This window comes from Loxodonta africana, chromosome 3, assembly GCF_030014295.1.
Source record: "Loxodonta africana isolate mLoxAfr1 chromosome 3, mLoxAfr1.hap2, whole genome shotgun sequence".
Taxonomy (NCBI): domain Eukaryota; kingdom Metazoa; phylum Chordata; class Mammalia; order Proboscidea; family Elephantidae; genus Loxodonta; species Loxodonta africana.
Window position 1 is genome coordinate 159,840,832 of NC_087344.1, and position 21,436 is coordinate 159,862,267.

Sequence of the window (21,436 nt, forward strand, 5' to 3'; positions counted from 1 at the left end):
AGTGACTGGCAGAGCCCCATGTGCCTGGCACAGCAGCACCATCAGAGCTCAGTCTCTAAGAGGAGAGGATGGGAGATGGGAATGGCACGTATCTAGTGAGCAGAAGTCCACCTCGGGGCTGAGCTTTGTTCTCATGCCAGCAGGGAGCAGGCAGAGAATGAGCAGCCTGCCAGAGGGGCACGGGCTGAATTACTTCCCTAGAATAATTTAACAGTTCAATAATATAGGCGTGGCATTCTGTATGTTCTAACCTCTCCGTTTGCTCGTTGGTGTCAGGCTCCCTAATCTCTCTCCTCTCATTTTCTCTTCCCCCTCGTGAGTGTATTTCTATTCTCTGACCTTTCCAGCCTCTTTAGTCCCTGTGCACACATGCCGTTCTTTTCCCTCCGGCCTCGTTCTTCTCCACCACGCTGACAGACTGTATCAGCGAATCCCTCAACAGTGTCATATCTATCTTTTTTATTCATTGCATGATTTATTTTTAGCCTGAAACAACTGCCTCCTAAAAATGGAGCTCCTAATGAGACAGGGGCTGGGCAGAACTATGTAAGTTATCTAGGGCTTGGCCTCCCAGCCTCCCCTGCCTGGCTCTGATTCCGCACACGCATGTGTGTGTGTGAGCCTCTGGGCTCTTTGTCCTGAGCCCGTGATTACAAAGCGAGCTGGACCCACGGAGGTGAAGAGTCTGGAAGGGCAAAGAAGAGAGACAAAATCAGCCTCTCTCTGTTCCCCCTACAACTCAGCAAGGCCTCCAACAGTCTTCTTTCCTCTCTCCTGGGAAACAAAAACAAAACTTTTCCCAAATGAAGAGAACTCACCTGTTTCTTCTGGGGGTCTACTTGTTGTCCTCCTGCAGGGCAGAAGAGGGGCTGAACTTCCCCACCTACGACGGGAAGGACCGCGTGGTAAGTCTCACTGAGAAGAACTTCAAGCAGGTTCTGAAGAAATACAACATGCTCTGCCTCTACTACCATGAGCCTGTGTCTTCAGATAAGGTGGTGCAAAAACAGTTCCAACTGAAAGAGATTGTCCTTGAGGTAAGCAGGGGGCATGCTGACTGAGTTGTCTAAGTGAGCACGGGGCCTAGTTGCGTCTTTGGCCAAGGCTTGGGATATGGGGTGCAGCAGCGGGAATATGTACCAAAGTCTGTCTGCATTTTAGTCTCACATATATCTGAAGGTATTCTTGCTGCAAAGCTGGGACAAACAAGCAATGCAAGGTGGATCTGTACTCTTAAAATGGAGATAACTGGACTTTGTACAATGCATGAATGTCATTTAAAGTCTTTCACATTACAATCTCTTGATTTTCCAAGGGCTATCATCCCAGGAGCCTTGATGGTGCAGTGGTTAAGAACTCTGCTGCTAACCAAAAGGTCGGGAGCTCGAATCCACCAACTGTTCCTTGAAACCCTGTGAGGCAGTTCTACTCTGCCCTATAGGGTCACTATGAGCCAAAATCAACTTGATGGCAATAGGTTGTTTTGGTTATTGTCCCAGTCACTTGTTTTTCTGAATGTTAAAACTGTTGGCTGAAATAAAACTCAGGGATCATTTATGGATTTCACACAGGGTACTAATCCCCCACGCCTCAACCCCTTAAATCCCCCATGATCCTGGAGAAACAAAAGTCATTTGACCTTGCATCTCTTTCTGGGTCGGGTGGGGAGCATCACACATTACGCAGTACAAATGTGTGAAGGTCTTTACTGCACCTTCATTAATGGGACTTTTTTTTTTTTTTCTCAGAAAGTTCTTGGTGTGGGTTTAGGGCAAATGCTGAAGTCAGTTCTTATTTTATCTGTTTGAATGGTCCGTTTATAACCTGGTACTGGGGCCTGTCACCTCATTCTGTGTGCATGCTCCAGGAATGATTCTCATATCTCCTCCTGGACAGCTTAAGATCGTTTACACTTAGGAGTTCTATGGGGGCCAAGGATTCCTCAGCAGCCCCTACATCCAGCCCAGCTCAGGGCAAGCCTATAAAAAGGGGTTATTTGAAAATCACAGCAATTTATTGACCAGCCCAACCAGAGAACTCAGGTTAGCCAAATACTTAGATTGCCAGAATTACTATATAAAACTCATGTGGATTTGAATTCTGAAAAAAAAAAATCTTTTTTTTTTTGACTGTAATAAAATCCGGAAAAACCATACCAAACATATAAACATGTCTTTGATGATTCTAAAAGCACTTCGGAATCGTAAGTGTCTCCTGATCATCGTACAAACATCTATTTTTACAGGATTTATACATGGTTGTGTGCTAACTAGAGGGAGCTCTAACTGACATAATGCTAAAAGTTTTAAAAATATCACCACTACAAGGTTATATTCCCCCCATCCCCCCTCCCCCCACCGCCCCAGACTCCAGCCTGAGGGCTGACTGTGACAGTTCAGTTCCCTCTGCGAGTTGCAAATGGGAAACAAAGCAGGGACAGCTATTAGGTCTTTGCACTATGCAAATGGGAAAAATCTTAAGCTGGAAAAAAATAGGACATATAACAGCTGCTTAGCCTGTGGAATCGTCAGTTACCTTACCATACCTGTCTCAAACTGCAGGACTCAGCTACTGAGAGAGATTTTTATAGAAAAGTTAATTGAGGGCATAAGGACTACCTGTTCATCACTGCTCAGTTAGCCTAGAACTCAAAAAGAATGCCTTCGGGTGCCCAGTGCAATGACTCCCATTTCTGATTCTCTCTCATATTAAAAAAATACGTATACCTGTTGCCATCCAGTCGATTCCAACTCATAGTGACACTATAGGACAGAGTAGAACTATCCCATAGGCTTTCCAAGGAGCAACTGCTGGATTTGAACTGCTGACCTTTTTGTTAGCAGCCAAGCTCTTAACCACTGTGCCACCAGGGCTATATATACATACATATATATATGTATGTATGTACATACATACACAGGCCCTTGGGTGGCTAAAACGGTTAAGCTTTTGACTGCTAGACGAAGTGTTGGTGGTTTGACCCACCCAGAGACCTTGGAAGAAAGGCCGGACAGTCTGCTTCCAGAAGATCACAGCCTTGAAGACCCTGTGGAGCACAGTTCCACTCTGCACACGTGGGATCTCCATGAGTCAGAATCAACTCGACAGCAACTAACAACGACATACACATGTTCGTATGTATGTGTGTGTGTGTGTGTATCCTCTAAAAACATATCTCCCCCAAAGACCAAGCAAAATGACAAGAAGGGGCTTGCCCTGGGCCTCGCCATTCCTCCAGACACCTCTAAGAGTGCCCCTTTTGCAGGTGGCCACCTGGCTGGGCAGACTGATTAGCACAGCAGGTAGTCTGCTGCCCCACAGGTTCCTAAAGCTGGAACGAGCCATCATTAAGGGAAAAGAATACCACCCTCGGAGCGAGGAGATCCTGATTTAAGTTATAGCTCTGCCTTTCCTAGACAGATGGCTTAGGGCAGGTTGCTTGATTTCTCTCTTACCTACAAATATGGAAAAAACAATAACTATAAGGTTTAAATATGATTAAATAATGACAACTAACATTTGTTGAATGTTTGCTATGTGCAAGGACTGTTCTGAGTACTTTATACATGTTAGCTGATTTGATCCTTACAATAATTCTATGAAGTAGGCACAGTTACATTCCCCATTTTCCAGATGGAGAAACTGAGGCACAAAGAGGCTAAGTTGCTGAAGGTCTCACTAGTGCTGGTGAAGGTAGCCTTCGCCCCTACACTGCACCACTCCTGGAATCAAATGAACCCATGTGCATGGAGTTGCTGGATACCCTGTCCAGAAGGGTTGCAAGAGTCGTGATTAAATAGAGCTACTGAGCCCTCGGAAACCCTGGTGGTGTAGTGGTTAAGAGCTACAGCTGCTAACCAAAGAGTTGGCAGTTCGAATCTGCCAGGCTCTCCTTAGAAACTCTATGGGGCAGTTCTACTCTGTCCTATAGGGTTGTTGTGAGTCGGAACCGACCCGACGGCAATGGGTTTAGTTTTGTTTGGTTTTACTGAGCCCTCGGGCTGAAACACATAGCCCTGGAGGCACTGCTCATGCATATGTCCAAACTCAAAAGGGGGCATGGGCCCCTTAGTGAGGGTTGGGGGTGGGGGAGCATTTGTCAAGATACAGGTGCAAGCTGTGTTTCTCAGAATCCACGACAAAAATGGCTCCAGGAATCCCATGGGTGGAAAGAGAAGGCAAGCGTGAACTTCAAAATTTTCTTCATTGTCAAAACAAGTATTTTTGCCCTCTTACTCCCCTGGGTCCCAAACCTACTCTAACAAAAGTACTCTACCAGTTCCAGGGGCTACGGTTGTGTTGCAGGAGTGGATGGAGAAGAAGCAGTTCCCGGAACTGTACATCCACATAGCAACGTGCTCTCTGCCATGGGCCAAGCAGCTACAGGGAGAGGCAGGGCTCCTTTCCCTCCTGGTAGTTTAGGAAGGTGGCTTTCAACATTTTTTTTTTATCATAACCCACCGTGACCCAGGGCACACAAGCACATGGGCATACGCATATACACACAGACACAACTGAAACAAAATTTCATGGAACAATACTTAGCTTTATTACTTATAGAACACTTGGGCTTATTATTATTATTTTCTTTTCTATTTCCTCCTGTTCTATTCTATTCTGTTTCACTTTAGAAAAAATATTGGTCCTGATCCATTAAATCAATTTCAGTTTCCAATGGTGAGCTGCTCCCCTCAGTCTGAAAAACACTGGTTTAGGGATTAAAAGTTCATTAATCATCATGCAGGGCTAACCCACTCTGATAAAAACCCAAAGGCAACTGTGGTGGGTCATGAACATTCTGTCTGCTTTAACGGACGGCAGTGAAAGGGCCCAGAAACAGCCCCATCCACAGGGAGAGGAGTTCACTGCCTGCTAAACCCAACCAAAACTCGTTGCTGTGGAGTTGATTCTGACTCATAGCGATCCTGTAGGACAGGGTAGAACAGTCCCATAGGGTTTCCAAGGCTGTAATCTTTATGGAAGCAGACTGCCTCATCTTTCTCCCAAGGACCAGCTGGTGGATTTGAACCACCAACCTTTCCTTTAGCAGCCAAGCTCTTAACCACTGTACCACCAGGGCTCCTTATTGTCTGCTAGGGGCCCTGGAAATTCAGTTCAAGTAGTTGTACACGTGTCAGGTACTGACTCTGTGCTGGGCCTTGGGTAGATGCCGTGGATACAGGGAGAATGAGACCTCAGGTGGCTCACAGCCTAATACGGAAGAAGGTATACAAGCACAAAGCTACAGCGCAATGGGGTCACTGCATTAGTAGAGCTGTTTATAAGGTTCTCTGGGAATGCAGACAACAGAGGAAGAGCTGACTCTGGGAGTGACGTGGAAGGTGTGACAGGGAAGAACTGGTCTGTGAAAATGGGTAGGAATTTACCAGGTAAATAAGCAAGGGGAGGGGAGGGAACCACAAGAGCAAAGTTCTGATAAACCAGTTGCCATCAAGTCAACTCGGACTTACGGCGACCCCATGTGTGTCAGAGAACAACTGTGCTCCACAGGGTTTTCAATGGCTGGTTTTTCAGAAGTAGGTCACCAGCCCTTTCTTCTGGGGCACCTCTGGTTGGAGTTGAATCTCCAACCCTTTGGTTGGCAGCCAAAGCATTAGCCATTTACACCACCCAGTGTTTCAAGTATTTTCCCACCCACCAGCTTTTTCTTCAAATTTGACCATATGAGCCTCATTCCTATAGTATCAAATTTTGATCCCCACATAAACAAGTCTGTCTGGGAGAGATAGTACTTTAAGATGTTACCAGTCATTTACGCCTCCATGTGGCCAAGTTTTAAATCTGTCGTGAGAACAGGGTTTGATAAGGGGAAGAGGATGTAAGGCCACTAAAACTTAAGCAGAAAAGGAGCAAGTAAAATGACTCTAAGAAACCCCGTGCTCCAACCTTGCATCCCAGTTTGGTCTCGCACTAGCTCCAGAGGGCCCTAGGGTCAGTGCATGGTACAAAGTTCAATACAGATGTTCTATGAATGTTTGTTGAATGAATGAATAAAATGTTAGAGCTCAAAAGAATCTTCTGAATCATCTAGTTTGTTCTGACCCCTCGTTTCATAGATGTGGCCCTGTAGAGGCGTGATTTGCCTAAGATTACATGACTGGTGATCCTAATCCACAACACAGTGTATACTAACGTAGAAATGCTAGAATATGTGGAAAAGAATAAAGAAGGCAATAAAAATAACCACTGAGAAATTAACATGGCTAATTTTCTGATAGATGTCTTTTCAGTATTTTTTCCTATGCATAAGCATTATATTTTTCAGTTTTTCATTTATACAGTTTTGTTTCCTGCTTTTTAAAAATTTTCTTTGTATTGTGAGTGTTCCTGTGTCATTAGTCTTTTTTTTGCAAAAAAAAAATTTTTATGTGTATGAATTGTTTAATGAGAAGCTAGTTTGCTCTATAAACCTTCATCTAAATACAAAAAAAAAGTCTCCAAACATTGCCAAATGTCCCTGAGGGGCCAAAATCACCCCCCTCGCCATGCCTCCCTATGATGACTGCATCAGAGCTAGAAAGGCCCAAGCCAGTTTGGGCCAATGAAACACAAGGAGAGATTTCCTGTGGGCTTCTGGCAATAAAGAGTCCCTGGGTGGTGCAAACAGTTAGCACTCAGCTGCTAACCAAAAGGTTGGAGGTTCGAGTCCACCTAGCATCACCTTGGAAGAAAGTCCTGGCAATCCGCTTCCAAAACATCAACCATTGAATCCCCTACGACACACATGGGGTCGCCATGAGTCAGAATTGATTCAATGGCAACAAAGCTTCCTTACTTTTTTTTTTAATTTTTATTGTGCTTTAAGTGAAAGTTTACAAATCAAGTCAGTCTCTCATATAAAAATTTATATACATCTTGCTATATACTCCTAGTTGCTCTTCCCCTAATGAGACAGCACACTCCTTCCCTCCACTCTCCCTTTTTGTGTCCATTCCACCAGCTTCTGACCCCCTCTGCCCTCTCATCTCCTCTCCAGACAGGAGATGCCAACATAGTCTCATGTGTCTACTTGAGCCAAGAAGCTCTCTCTTTACCAGTATCATTTTCTAACCCATAGTCCAATCCCTGTCTGAAGAGTTGGCCTTGGGAATGGTTCTTGTCTTGGGCTAACAGAAGGTCTGGGAACCATGACCTCCGGGGTCCTTCTAGTCTCACTCAGACCATTAAGTCTGGTCTTTTTAAGAGAATTTGAGGTCTGCATCCCACTGCTCTCCTGCTCCTTCAGGGGTTCTCTGTTGTGCTCCCTGTCAGGGCAGCCATTAGTTATAGACTGGCACTGTCTAGTTCTTCTGGTCTGAGGCCGATGTAGATTTTGGTTTATGTGGTCCTTTCTCTCTCTTGGGCTCATAATAACCTTGTGTCTTTGGTGTTCTTCATTCTCCTTTGCTCCAGGTAGGTTGTTACCAATTGACACATCTTAGATGGTTGCTTCCTAGAGTTTAAGACCCCAGACACCACTCTGCAAAATGGGATGCAGAATGTTTTCTTGATAGATTTTATTATGCCAATTGACCTAGATGTCCCCTGAAACCGTGGTCCCCAAACCCCCGGAAGCTTCTTTGCTTTTGGTTTAGTCCATTTGTGCTGACCTCCCCTGTACTGTGTGTTGTCTTTCCTTTCACCTAAAATAGTTCTTATCTAGTATCTAATTAGTGAAAACCCCTTTCCCTCCATCCTTCCCCACTCTCATAACCATCAAAGAATATTTTCTTCTCTGTTTAAACTAGCTAAAAAATAATTTTAATGCCAGCATAGCATTTCACTATATAACCATACATATTTTCAAAATAATTTCCTTATTTTTAGATACTGACACAATTTTCATGGTTTTTGAAATCTTTGTGTATTTAGATTTGCGTTGTTGTTTTAATGGCCATTTCTTTGATTACTAGCTAGATTGGATTTTTTTTTCATAAAATTAGTTGTCATTTACTTTATTTTCTTCCTTGAATTATTTTCCATACCTTTTCCCCATTTTTCTATTGGGATGTTGTCTTAGTCATCTAGTGCTGCTGTAACAGAAATACCACAAGTGTATGGCTTTAACAAAGAGAAGTTTATTTTCTCACAGTCCAGTAGGCTAGAAGTCCAAACTCAGGGTACCGGCTCCAGGGGAAGGTTTTATTTCTCTGTCAGCTCTGGAGGAAGGTCCTTTTCATCAGTCTTCCCTTGGCCTGGGAGCATCTCAGTGCAGGAATCTTAGATCCAAAGGACACACTCTGCTTCTGGCACTGCTTTCTTGCTGGTATGAGGTCCCCATGCTCTCTGCTCACTTCTCCCTTTTATATTTCAAAAGAGATTGGCTTAAGACACTAATCCTGCAGACCTCATCAATGTAACCGCCACTAATCCATCTCATTACATCGTAGTGATAGGATTTACAAAACACAGGAAATCCCATCAGATGACAAAATGGTAGACAGTCATACAATACTGGGAATCATGACCGAGCCAAGTTGACAGATACTTTAGGGGGACACAATTCAATCCATGACAGATGCCAACACAAACTATAAAAGGAATTGTAATTTTGCATGTTGTCTCCTTCAGCTTCAGCTCATATAGCAAATTTAGTCATACCACAGTGGCCAAATCCTATTAGCATTGGAGGCCTCAGAGACACAAGAGGGGGATCTGGGCAATGAATTCAATTCCTCTCGACTCCTTTGTTTCCTGCTTCCTCGTTCCCCTGGAACCTGCTGGGCAAGCCACTGTTCATATCATGTTCTATGAATATTAGCAGAGAAAGTCCTCCAACATCACCAATCTTGTCTTGAGTTGAAGTGCTTGAGAGATGGTGTGCTCCAACATGGGCTTCCTCAGATAGACTTGGGTTCAATTCCCAAATGAAAAAGCCTCTCTGCGTCTGGTTTTCTTATGAGTAAAGTGGAGATAACAGTGTTGCTGTCAAGGGTAAATGACATGGCTTCTGGCACAGGGAGTGTACTCAAACAAGTGGAGGCTGCTTTGACCCCCACACCTTCCATTTCAGTCAGGACTTTTGACACGACCCAGCCCGAACCCATCATTTTACACACTGAGGAAACCAGGCCACTTTCAGCGAGCTCAGGGACTTGGGATATTGATGCCATATTGCTTTCCCATGGTCAGATGAGTCCCAGAGAGGAGGAGTGACTTGCCCATGATCACAGCTTCTTGATTTCCCCCATGTTCAACTCTCCCTCTGGTCTCTGAGGCTTTGTTCAGCCTGTGTCTGAAATATTCAACAATCTCATCAATACCATTTGTTATATTATGCTCCCTTCACATTTTAAGTCACAGTTCAGTCTCACTCACTTTGAGAAGTGTTTCCAGTTTCCTTCAGGCTCCTTTTAACTTATTCTTTCTTCCAATGGAGACATGTGCTGGATATTCCCCTCTAAACTGGAAGTATCCTGAGGCCAACCTAAATTTAAAGCAAATTAGTAGTAACCAAAAAGCTGGTTGCCAACAAGTCAATTTCAACTCATGGTGTTCCCATGTGTTTCAAAGTAGAACTGTGCTCCCTAGGGTTTTCAGTGGCTGTGATGTTTTGGAAGCAGATCACTAGGCCTTTCTTCTGAAGCACCTCTCGGTGGATTCAAACCACCAACCTTTTGATTAGCCTTGAGCACATAACTGTTTGTGCCACCCAGAGACTCTGTAAAACTAGTAATAGGGAGTAGGGGAAAAAAAAAAAACTGAATCAAGTTCACACTGGGCAAGGATTAAGTAATTGCTTATGGGTCAAAATACAACTGAATGAATGAACTGGTGATACTGATATAAAAATGTAGCAGGAAGGTACCTTGATGTTAGAAGGTGCTGGGGCTGACTGTGCATAAGTTCTATGGCATCCACATTACCAGTTCCTGAGGTGTCTGGGAACAGTATCACCCTTCTCCTAAACACCTAAGCCAGGGATGGAGAATATTTACTCCTTCCTCCTCCCCCTCCTGTCTTCACACAGATCTTATCCCTGACTCCAATGCCCATATCTTTTCCTCTACACAACTCCACCTCTAGGGAAGCAGCATTCCAACCTGAAAAAGAAGGAAGGAGAAGGACAAAATCTTCTTCACAGTCAGCTTCACACTTACATAGGCTCAAGTTCATGGCAGCTTAAGCCATCTCTAGAAGGAAAGGGGAAAAGAGACATGCGTGGCCCTCAGGGCTCAGTTTTACGATTTCTGGGCATTGTATGTCACATTCTGTTTTCAGAGTGGATGCTATTTGTTACCTTTGTATGTGTGTTTTGGAGGATGAAGGGGTAGAGCAACTAAATAGGCCATCTGCTACCAATATACATTTATTGGAGTAAGGAAAGCTACAGAAGATTTTCTCAGGGCATGTTGTCACTGTTGTTAGGTGCCAATGAGTTTGTTCTGACTCATAGCAACCCCATGTACAACAAAACAAAACACTGCCTGGTCCTGCGCCATCCTCACAATCGTTGTTATGCTCAAGCCCATTGTTGCAGCCACTGTGTCAATCCATCTTGTTGAGGGTCTTCTTCTTTTTCAATGACCTTCTACTTTGCTAAGCATAATGTCCTTCTCCAGGGACTGGTCCCTCTTGATAACATGTCCAAAATACGTGAGACAAAGTCTCACCAACCTCGCTTTTAAGGAACACGTGGGTGAGTGTTTTATAACATGAAAGTAAGTATGTGAATTCCTTATTAGAAATATCCATTCATTAAATATTTATTTCAGTCAGCAGACACTCAGAAATCTTAGCATGAAGAAATGAATGAATGGATGGATGAATGGTGAATGAGCAATATCTTCCACATCATAAATGATAAAAATTGGTTAGTTTGTTTAAGGTAAGCCAAGTCCCTTGGACTGGCAAGCAGTCTGGGTCCTTGGCACAAAAATAGCCCCATCGTCCCTGATAGTTGCACTCCTGGCTGACTGTTCTTTTTCAACAGGCATCAGTCGGGGCTCAAGGTCTGAGACTGCTCCTTGGCATTCCCTCAAAAGTTGCCTTCTGCAATTCTTGCTTAAGGAGGTCTCACTTCAGCTCACCACATAAAAGATGTGGGAATACTCTGCTGCCATTCACTCACAACCTGCCCAGGCACTCTCTCCCAAGGCCTCTTAGATATTAAATGACAGGATCACCACCTACAAATGATTGGAAAATAGCCTGTCCGCCAGCAGGAAGGCTTGTTGTTACAGCCAACTTTCCAGTGCCAGTAGACAGGTTATTTTCCAATAACTTTTAGGTGGTGATCCTAGCTTGGATTACCCATTAGACCTATGGGGCGGGGGATGGGGGGTACTGGTTCCATCGTCTATGCAGAATCAGGAATCAGAACGCTTTGCAATGTAGGTCTCTGGGTTCTGCCTCTGCTTGGTAAATGTCTTATTATCACTGCTCTCATCTGCCAAGATCCCTAAAGAACTGAGCTCCCTTTTTTTTTTTTTACCATTTCAGTCTCTGAATTGATCAGAGCGAAGTTGATATCAGCGAAAAGTAGTCTTTTGCTGGGACTGATTGCAGCCTCTTCAGGCTCTGTGATACACCCATCATCATCAGCTTGGCTCTTGTGTGCACTTCGAGATCACAATCCTCATACATCTGACCTCAGATGAAGTAGCAGTGCTGGGGAATAGCAGAGGACTAGAAAGTCAGAGCACCTGAACTTGAGGTGCTTCTCTTCTACTTGCTCTAGATTTGATCCTGGGAATTCATAGAGATTCATCTCATTTGACTTATCTATAAAATCAACTACCTCAATGAATTAAGGGAATTAAAAGGGTGGAAGTGAATAAGAATTAAGGCACTGTACAAGTATCAGGTATTATTATTCTGGTTCTGTCAGTTACTACTTAGGAAATTGCTGTTGTTGGTTGCCATTAAGCTGGTTCTGACTCATGGCGACCCCAAGGAGAACAAAATATTGCCTGGTCCTGTGCCATCTTCATGATCATTAGTATATTTCAGCCCATTTTTGCAGCCACTGTGTATTTTGAGTGCCTTCCAATCGATGGGACTCATCCCTCCAGCACTATTTTGAACAATATTCTTTATAAGTCATAAGGTTTTCATTGTCTAATTTTCGGCAGTAGATCACCAGGCCTTTCTTCCGAGTCTGGAATTCTCCACTGAAACCTGTCCACCTGGCTGACCCTGCTGTTACAGGTAGTCCCGGGTTATGAACGAGATCTGCTCCTAACTGTGTCTTTAAGTCGAATTTGTAGGTAAGTTGGAACAGGTGCACACGATTCTTATTTAGCCTTACTTAGTGCAAGAAAAGGCTCAAAGTCTTTTCAATGATTTAAAAGCTGCATATGCAGCAAGTGAAGGTGATTATGATAAAGAATTTGTAGCGAGTAGGGTTTTTTTTTTTAGGGGTTGGATCAATCATTTTCAAAGTGAAGGCAAATTTACATGATGTTAAAGGCCAAGTATGAGTGTCTGTAAGTCAGATGTTCATAACCCAGGAACTGCCTGTATTTGTAATACTGGTGGCAGAGCTTCCAGCCTCATAGCAACATGCAAGCCGGCACAGTATAACAAACTGACAGACAGGAGGTGGACTTAAGAAATTAATGTATATAAAATGCCTATTCCAGTGACTGAAATATAGCTAACCCAAAAAGCTCATTGCCATCGAGTTGATTCCACCACTCATAGGGACCCTACAGGACAGGGTAGAGCTGCCCCATAGGGTTTCGAATTGTGGACGTTTTGGTTAGCAGCCAAACTCTTAACCACTGCACCACTAGGGCTCGAAATATAGCTAGTATTATCAAATGCTCTTTCCCTTCACCTGCCACTTGAAATTTAAAAACATGTTTTTAGCCAATTGTGGTCATTCTCAACCTTGGCTACATATTGGGATCACTTAGGGAGTTATTAAAAAATACTGATGCCGGGGTCCATCTCCAGAGATTCTGATTTAATTGGTCTTGGGGTGAGAGATGAGATCCAAGTACTACAATTATTTCTCTCTCTCTCTCTGTTTTTTTTTTTTTTTTTTTACTTAAATAAACAACAATATTGTCTCTTATAGTTCTGGAGGCTGGAAGTCCACAATCGAGGTGTCAGCAAGGTTGGTTTCTTCTGGAGGTTTTGAAGGAGACCTCTGTTCCATGCCTGTCTCCTAGTTTCTGGTGGTTGCCCATAACCCTTAGGTTTCCTTGGTTTACAGCTGCAATACTCCAATCTCTGCCTCTGTTGTCACATGGTGCTCTTCCTGTGTGCCTGTGTGCCCAAATTTTCCTCTTCTTATGAGGACATCAGCCATATTGGATTTACCACCCAAACCAAACTTGTTGCCATCAAGTCAATTCCTTAATAATCCAAATATTAATATGCAAAAGAAGGAAGTTCAAACTAGAAATGTGCAGATGATGTTAAATAAAGAATTAGATCAAAGAGCTAACAATTTTTAGTGGTAGAAGCAGGGGAAGAAAGCAATTTGGAAAAATGTACCAAAAGTCTTAAAAGGGTCTCTACCTCTTTACCCAGAAATCCCACATTACAAGAATTTATCTTGAGGAAATAATCAGAGATTTATAACAAAGATGTATATACAAGTATGTTCACCACAGCCATATTTACAATAGAGAAAAACTACAATCAGAATATTCAGGAAAAGGAATGGTTAAGTAAATGATGTTATATGCAAATAAATGATGATGCATAACCAGTGATTGGATACAAAACAAAAAAACAAACGCACTGCCACTGAGTCGATTCTGACTCATGGTGACCCTGTAGGACACAGCAGAACTGCCACATAGGGCTTCCAACGCTATAAATTTTTACTGAAGCAGACTGCCACATCCTCTCCAGAGGGGCCACTAGTGGTTTCGAACAGCCGACATTTCAGTTAACAGCCAAGTGCTTTAACCACTGTACCACCAGGGCTCAATGAATCAATGAATGAGTCCCAAATCAAGAATAGCCAGGAAACCCTTAAGAGAAGACAAGCGATGAGAGGGGACTAAAACAAACAAACAAAAAACAATTGCTGTGGAGTCAACTCCAATTCAGGCAAAACCATGAGTACCAGAATAGAACTATACTCCACAGGGGTTTCTCTCTTCTTTTTTTTTCTCATTCATAAATTTATACACAAATTGTTTTGTGACATTGGTTGCAATCCCTGCATTGTGTCAGCACTCTCCCCCTTTCTCTTTCCACCCTGGGTTCCTCATGTCCATTAGTCCAGTTCTGCTGTCACTTCCTACCTTTTCTTCATTGCTTTTGGGCAAGGTATTACCCATTTTGTCTCTTGTACTTGTTTGAACTAGGAGGCACGTTCCTCACTTGTGTTATTGTTTATTTTATAGGACTGTCTAATCTTTGGCTGAAAGGTGGACTTGGGGGGTGGCTTCAGTTCTGGGTTTGCAGGGTACCTGGGGGCCATGGTTTCAGGGTTCCTCCAGACTCTGTCAGACCTGTAAGCCTGGTATTTTTTTTTTATAAATTTGAATTTTGTTCTACATTTTTCTCCCACACTCTCCAGGACCTTTTAGTGTGATCCCTGTCAAAGCGGTCAGTGGTGGTGCCAGGCACCATCTAGTTCTTCCGGGCTCAGGCTGGTAGAAGCTGTGGTTCATTAGTCCTTTAGAATAATATTTTCCTTGTGTCCTTAGTTTTCTTCCTTCTCCTTTGCTCCAGACAGGATGGGACCAATAGATGTATTTTAGATGGCTGCTGTAAGCTTTAAAGATCCCAAATGCTACTCAACAAAGTAAAATGTAGAAGGTTTTCTTAATGAACTATCTTATGCCAATTGACCTAGATGTCCCCAGAGACCATGGTCCCCAGTCCTCAGCCCCAGTAACTCGGTCCCACAAGGTAATAAGATGTGCTTAGGAAGCGTCTTTGACTTTGCCTTGGTCAAGTAGTACTGACTTTCCCTATATTCTGTGTTGTCTCCCTTCACCAAAGTCAACGCTTGTCTACTATATAGTGATTTCCCCTCCCCTCCCTCATAACTATCAAAGATTTTTCTTCTATGTGTAAATTTTTTCCTGAGTTTTTATGATAGTGGTCTCCTACAATATTTGTCATTTTGTGATTGACTTATTTCACTCAGCATGATGCCCTCCAGATTCATCCATGTTGTAAGATATTTCAAAAATCCATCATAGTTCTTTATCATTATGTAGTATTCCATGGTGTGTATGTACGATTTGTCTATCTATTCATTTTTTCATGGTCACTTCAGTTGTTTCCATCTTTTTGCTATTGTGAATAATGCTGCAATGAACATGGGTGTGCATATTCTATTCCTGTGACAGCTCTTATTTCTCTATGATATATTCTTAGGAGTGGGATCACTGGATCATAGGGTATTTCCATTTCTAACTTTTTAAAGAGGCACCATATCATTTTCCATAGTGGTTATACCATTTCATATTATCACCAGAAATGTATTGAAGAGTTCCAATCTCCCCACAACATCTCCAATATTTTTTTTTTTTTCTGATTAGTGCCAGTAATGTTGGAGTGAGAGATGGTGTCATGAACTGAATTGTATCCCCCCAAAATATGTGCCAACTTGGCTAGGCCATGATTCCCAATATCCTGTAGTTGTCCTCCATTTTGTGATCTGATGTGATTACCCTGTGTGTTGTAAATCTTAACCTCTATAAAGTTAATGAGGCAGAATTAGAGGCAGTTATGTTAATGAGGCAAGACTCAATCTACAGGATTTAGGTTGTATATTGAGTCAATCTCTTTTAAAATATAAAAGAGAGAAACAAAGAAAAGAGGGACTTCTTGCCACCAAGAAAGAAGCTCTGAGAGCAGACTGCATCCTTTGGAACTGGGTGCCTGTGGTGAGAACCTCCTAGACCATGAGAAGATTGATGACAAGGACCTTCCCCCAGAACCAACAGAGAAAGAAAGCCTTCCCCTGGAGCTGGTGCCCTTAATTCAGACTACTAGCCTCCTAGACTGTGAAAGAATAAATTTCTCTTTGTTAAAGCCATCCATCTGTGGTATTTCTGGTATAGCAGCACTAGATAACTAAGACAGATGGTATTACATTGTAGTTTGCATTTCTCTATGACTAATGATTTTGAGCATTTCCTCATGTGTCTGTTAGACCCCTGAATATCTTCCTTAATTAAGTACCTGTTCATATCCTTTGCCCATTTTTTAACTGGATTTTTTTTCTTTTTGTTGTTGAGGTGTTGAAGTATTCTATAGATTTTACAGATTAGACTCTTGTCAGATATGTCATAGCCAAAAATTTTTTCCCAATCTGTACTTTCTTTTTACTCTTTTGGTGAAGTCCTTTGATGAGCATAAGAGTTTGATTTTTAGAAGATTCCAGTTGTTTAATTTATCTTCTGGGGTTCACGCATTGTTAGTTATGGTTTATATTCTCTTTATGCTATATATTAGGGCATCTAGCATGCCCTATTTTTCTTCAATGATCTTTGTCATTTTAGGTTTTCTATTTAGGTCTTTGACTCATTTTGAATTAATTTTTGTGTATGGTGTGAGGTATGAGCCCTGTTTCATTTTTTTTTTTTTTACAGATGGGCATCTAGTTTTGCCAGTACCATTTGTTAAAAGACTGTTGTGAGAGGCAGGGCTAGGATGGCAGAATAGTCAGACACTTTCTGTGGTCCCTCTTGCAAAAAAGACCTGAAAAAAAAACAAATGAATCAACTATATATGACAATCTAGGAGCCCTGAACATCAAAGACAAAATCAAGAAGCTGGACTGAGCAACAGGGGAGGGAGAGACAGTTCAGAAGCAACAAGGAAGTGCCAGACTTGACCTGGCTGGCACCTTGCAGGTTGAATCAGCTGGCTTATTCGAGTTAAGGCAAGCAGTAGTGGTCAGGATGGGTTTTCTACAGTGGGAGAAACTGAGAGGCAGAGAGTCTGCCCAAGCCTCTGGAGCCAGGCGAAAGTGGCGCCGTATCTGCAAAAGCTAAGTGCAAGCATCTAGCCTACTGTGGAGGATCAAAATAACCCTTCCCTCTCTGGGAAGTGCCTCTCTCTCCATCACCTGCCCCTGCCCCACTCTGCTCTGGTCTAGGTCCATCAGCGTTCAGCAGTTCCTGTGACCTGTAGGCCAGAAGTGGGACCTGTCATGCCCATGCCAGCCTCTTGGCTTTGGGGAAGAAACAAACAAACAAACAGGAAAAAAGAAACTTCCAGCTCCCCTAAGCTGAGAACTCAGGACAGGCATTAACTCTTTTCCTAGGTACAGGCAGGAGGGATCTACTGACTTCAAAAGCCTTTCAATCCTGTTTAGACCTGCTTGGGCCCATTTCAGCAGCATAGGCCCTCATTAGTATAGTACAACAGGGTATATACCTGGAGCCTATTTTCAACTGCAATGGCTAAGGGCGAGTGACAGATTTGTGATATTTGACACCACCCTGCCCATTAAGCAGGGTCCTCATCTACCCACATCAAGGGCCTGAGGACTGGTGGCTGTATGCACTCCACCCAGACACCCACAGCAAAGGTCTGAGAACAAGCGGTGCCTCCCAGTCCTTACATCCAACAGCATTGGGTGCTCAAAATCTGGATGCAAAACCCACCCCCCTATGCACTCTAGGGAAAGGGACATGCCTTCCACCTAGGCACTCAGGAGCACCCATCAGGCCCCTAACTTGCTCAGCACACAAGCCCCTACTGCAGCCAGATGCCTGTGCCTGCTCCAATTACCCCTGTAGGTGAGAGCCTGCACTACACACTTAGTGACCAATGACCTGGACATCTGAGCTGAATCCACTCAAGAAAAGTAAATGGACTCCTGGGCACACACACTTATAGCAGCTGTAATCACCTGGTGACAGGACATGAGAGCTTCAAAGCCACCAATAATCTAAGTAGCTCACACAACCAGTCTATTTAGGCATATCAAAACAAAACAAAACAAGAAGCTAGGACACAGTAAGCAAACATAAAATAAATCAATATAATAACTTTTTGATGGCTTGGAGACAACAGTCAATATCAAATTGCATGAAAAGGCAGACCATGATGGTTCCAGCAAGCTAACAAAACAAGAACCAGGAAACCTCCCAGAGGAAGAGAAGGCCTTGGAATTACTGGAAGTAGAATTCAAAAGACTAATATACAGAGCTCTTCAAGAGACCAGGAAGGAGATCAGGCAAAACATGGACCAAGCCAAGGAATACACAGATAAAGCAATAGAGGAATGTAGGAAGGCGATACAAGAGCAAAACTACAAATTCAACCAGCTGCTAGAATCCATAGGGAGACTGCAAATAGAAATCCAAAAGATTAACAATGAAATTTCGGAATTAGACAATGCAACAGAAAGTCATAGGAGCAGAATTGAGGCAATGGAAGTCAGAATGAGTGAGATTGAAGATAAAGCACTTGACACCAATTTATCTGAGTAAAAATCAGATAGAAGAATTTAAAAAATGAAGAAACCCTAAGAATTATGTGGGACTCTACCAAGAGGAATAACCTATGAATGACTGGAGTACCAGAATGGGGGGTGGGTGATGGATAACAGGAAATAGAATTGTAGAAGATTTGTTGGCAGAAAACTTCCCTATATAGTGAAAGATGAGAAGGTATCTATCCAAGAAGCTCATCAAACCTCACACAGGGTAGATCCCAAAAGAAAGTCACAAAGACATATTATAATCAAACTTGCCAAGACCAAAGATAAAGAGAGAATTTTAAGAGTGGCTAGGGATAAACAAAAAGTCATCTACAAAGGACAGTCAATAAGACCAAGCCCAGACTACTCAGCAGAAACCATGCAGGCAAGAAGGCAATGGGATAACATACATAAAGCATTGAAGGAAAAAATTGCCAGCCAAGAATTATATACCCAACAAAACTGTCTCTCAAATATGATGGTGAAATTAGGGCATTTCAGATAAGCAGAAGTTATGGGAATTTACAAAAACCAAACCAAAATTATAAGAAATACTAAAAGGAGTCCTCTGGTTAGAGACTCAATACCAGATAACAAACTGAGACTAGAACACAGGACGGAACAACCACATATCAACCTAAATAGGGAAGTCACAAAAATAAATCAAAGTTAAAGCACTGAAAATAGAGAAACAGAGACATCAATATGTAAAAGATGACAACGTTAGAGCAAAAAGGAGGGACTAGATAGTGTAATCATAAAACTTTCATATGGAGAGGAAGTTAAGGCAATATAAAAAAAAAAAAGACTGGTTTAAACTTAGAAAAACAGACATAAAGTTTAAGGTAACCAAAAGGAAACTAACAAACCTACACATTAAAATAAAAAAGAATATAAAGACTTAGCAAATACAAAATCAATAAGAAAAGAAAACAAATTAAAAAAAAAGAAAAAGAACTCAGCACAGAAAATTAAGTGGAACAAAGAAACTGTTAACACCACAAAAAAAAAAAAAATCAAAATGACAGTGCTAAACTCATTAAAAAAAAAAAAACCTATCAATAATTACACTGAATATAAATGGACTAAATGCACCAATAAAGAGACAGAGAGTGGCAGAATACATTTAAAGAAAAACACAATCTGTCTATATTCTGCCTACAAGAAGCACACATTAGACTCAAAGACACAAACTAAAACTCAAAGGATGGAAAAAAATATATCAAGCAAACAACAATAAAATATGAGCAGGAGTTCCAATATTAATCTCTGACAAAGTTAATCTCAACAAAATCCACCACCAAGGATAAGGAAGGACACTATATAATGATTAAAGGGTCATTATACCAGAAATAGAAGTATCATACAATCTACCAATCCCACTCCTTGGAATATATCCTAGAGAAATAAGAGCCATTACACAAATAGATATATGCACACCCATGTTCATTGCAGCACTGTTCACAATAGCAAAAAGATGGAAACAGCCTAATTGCTCATCAATAGATAAATAAATTATGGTACAGACACACAATAGAATACTACACAATGTTAAAGAGCAATGATGAATCCGAGAAACATCTCACAACATGGATGAATCTGGAAGGCATTATGCTGAGTGAAATTAGTTAATAGCAAAAGGACAAATATTGTATGAGACCACTATTATAAGAAGAAACACAGAAGAAAACATTCTTCGATGATTATAAGGGTGGGGACGGAGGGACAGGGGAAGTCACTAACTAAATAGTAGACAAGAATTATCTTAGGTGAAGGGAAGGACAACACACGATACAGGGGAAGTCAGCACAACTGAACTAAACCAAAAGCTAAGAAGTTCCCTGAACACAACCAAATACTTTGAAGGACAGAGTAGCTGGGTCTGGAGTCTGGGGACCATGGTTTTGGGGAACTTCTAGGTCAAATTGGCATAACAAAGTTTATTTAAAAAATATTCTGCATCCCGCATTGGTGAGTGGCATCTGGGGTCTTAAAAGCTTGTGAGTGGCCATCAATTGGTCCCAACCCACTTGGAGCAAAGTAGAATGAAAAACACCAAAGACACAAGGAAAATATTAGCCCAAGAGACAAAAAGCTAATATAACCCAGAGACTCCTTCAGCCTGAGATCAGAACTAGATGGTGCCTGGCTACCACCAATGACACCCTTGACAGAGAAAAAAACAAAGAGTCCCTGACGGAACAGGACAAAAGTGTGGAGCAGAACTCAAATTCATGTAAAAAGACAGACTTAATGGCCTGTCTGAGACTGGAGGAATCCTTGAAACCATGGCGCCTGGGACTCTGCTAAGCCAGAACAAAAACCATTCCCAAAGCCCACTCTTAAAAGATTAGACTAGACTATTAAACATAAAATAATACTCGTGAAGAGTGTGCTTTTTAGTTCAAGGAAATACACAAGAACGAACGGGCTGGTCCTGTCTGGAAGCAGGATTAGAAGGCAGGAAGGGACAGGAGCTGGTTGGAGGGATATGGGAAACCCGGGGTGGAAAGGGGGAGTGTGCTGCCACATTGTGGGAATTGCAACTAGTGTCACATAACAATATGTGTATAAGTTTTTTATGAGAACTTGAGCTGTAAGCTTTCACCTAAAGCCCTATATATCCGTCTCCGTCTCCGTCTCCGTCTCCGTCTCCGTCTCCGTCTCCGTCTCCGTCTCCGTCTCCGTCTCCGTCTCCGTCTCCGTCTCCGTCTCCGTCTCCGTCTCCGTCTCCGTCTCCGTCTCCATCATCTATCTATCTATGTAAAAAAATGAAAAGACTCTCCTCCCGCACTCATAAATGGACTTTGGCCCCTGTCAAAGATCAACTGACCACTGGAGGATAGGATTTAGGTCTGGGTTCTTGATTCTGTCCCATTGGTCTATGTGTCTGTCATTGTACCAGTACCAGGCTGTTTTTACTATGGTGGCTGTATAGTAGGTTCTGAGATAGGTAGCGTGAGACCTCCTACTTTGTTCTTTTTCTTCAATAAGGCTTTACTTATCTGCGTCCTCTTTCCTTTCCATATAAAGTTGGTGATTAGTTTTCCATCTTGTTTAAGAATTCTGTTGGTATTTGGA

At 42.4% G+C, this 21,436-nt stretch overlaps 1 protein-coding gene across 1 annotated transcript in view; it reads left to right on the forward strand.

Annotated features, from left to right (window-relative positions):
- Positions 1-710: 710 nt before the first annotated feature.
- CASQ2 (calsequestrin 2) overlaps positions 711-21,436 on the forward strand; it is a 105,172-nt gene continuing 84,446 nt past the window's right edge. Inside the window, exon 1 of the mRNA XM_003409607.4 lies at positions 711-1,037. Coding sequence (XP_003409655.1) covers positions 804-1,037 — 234 coding nt within the window. The 5' untranslated portion in view covers positions 711-803. The remainder of the gene's footprint in view (positions 1,038-21,436) is intronic.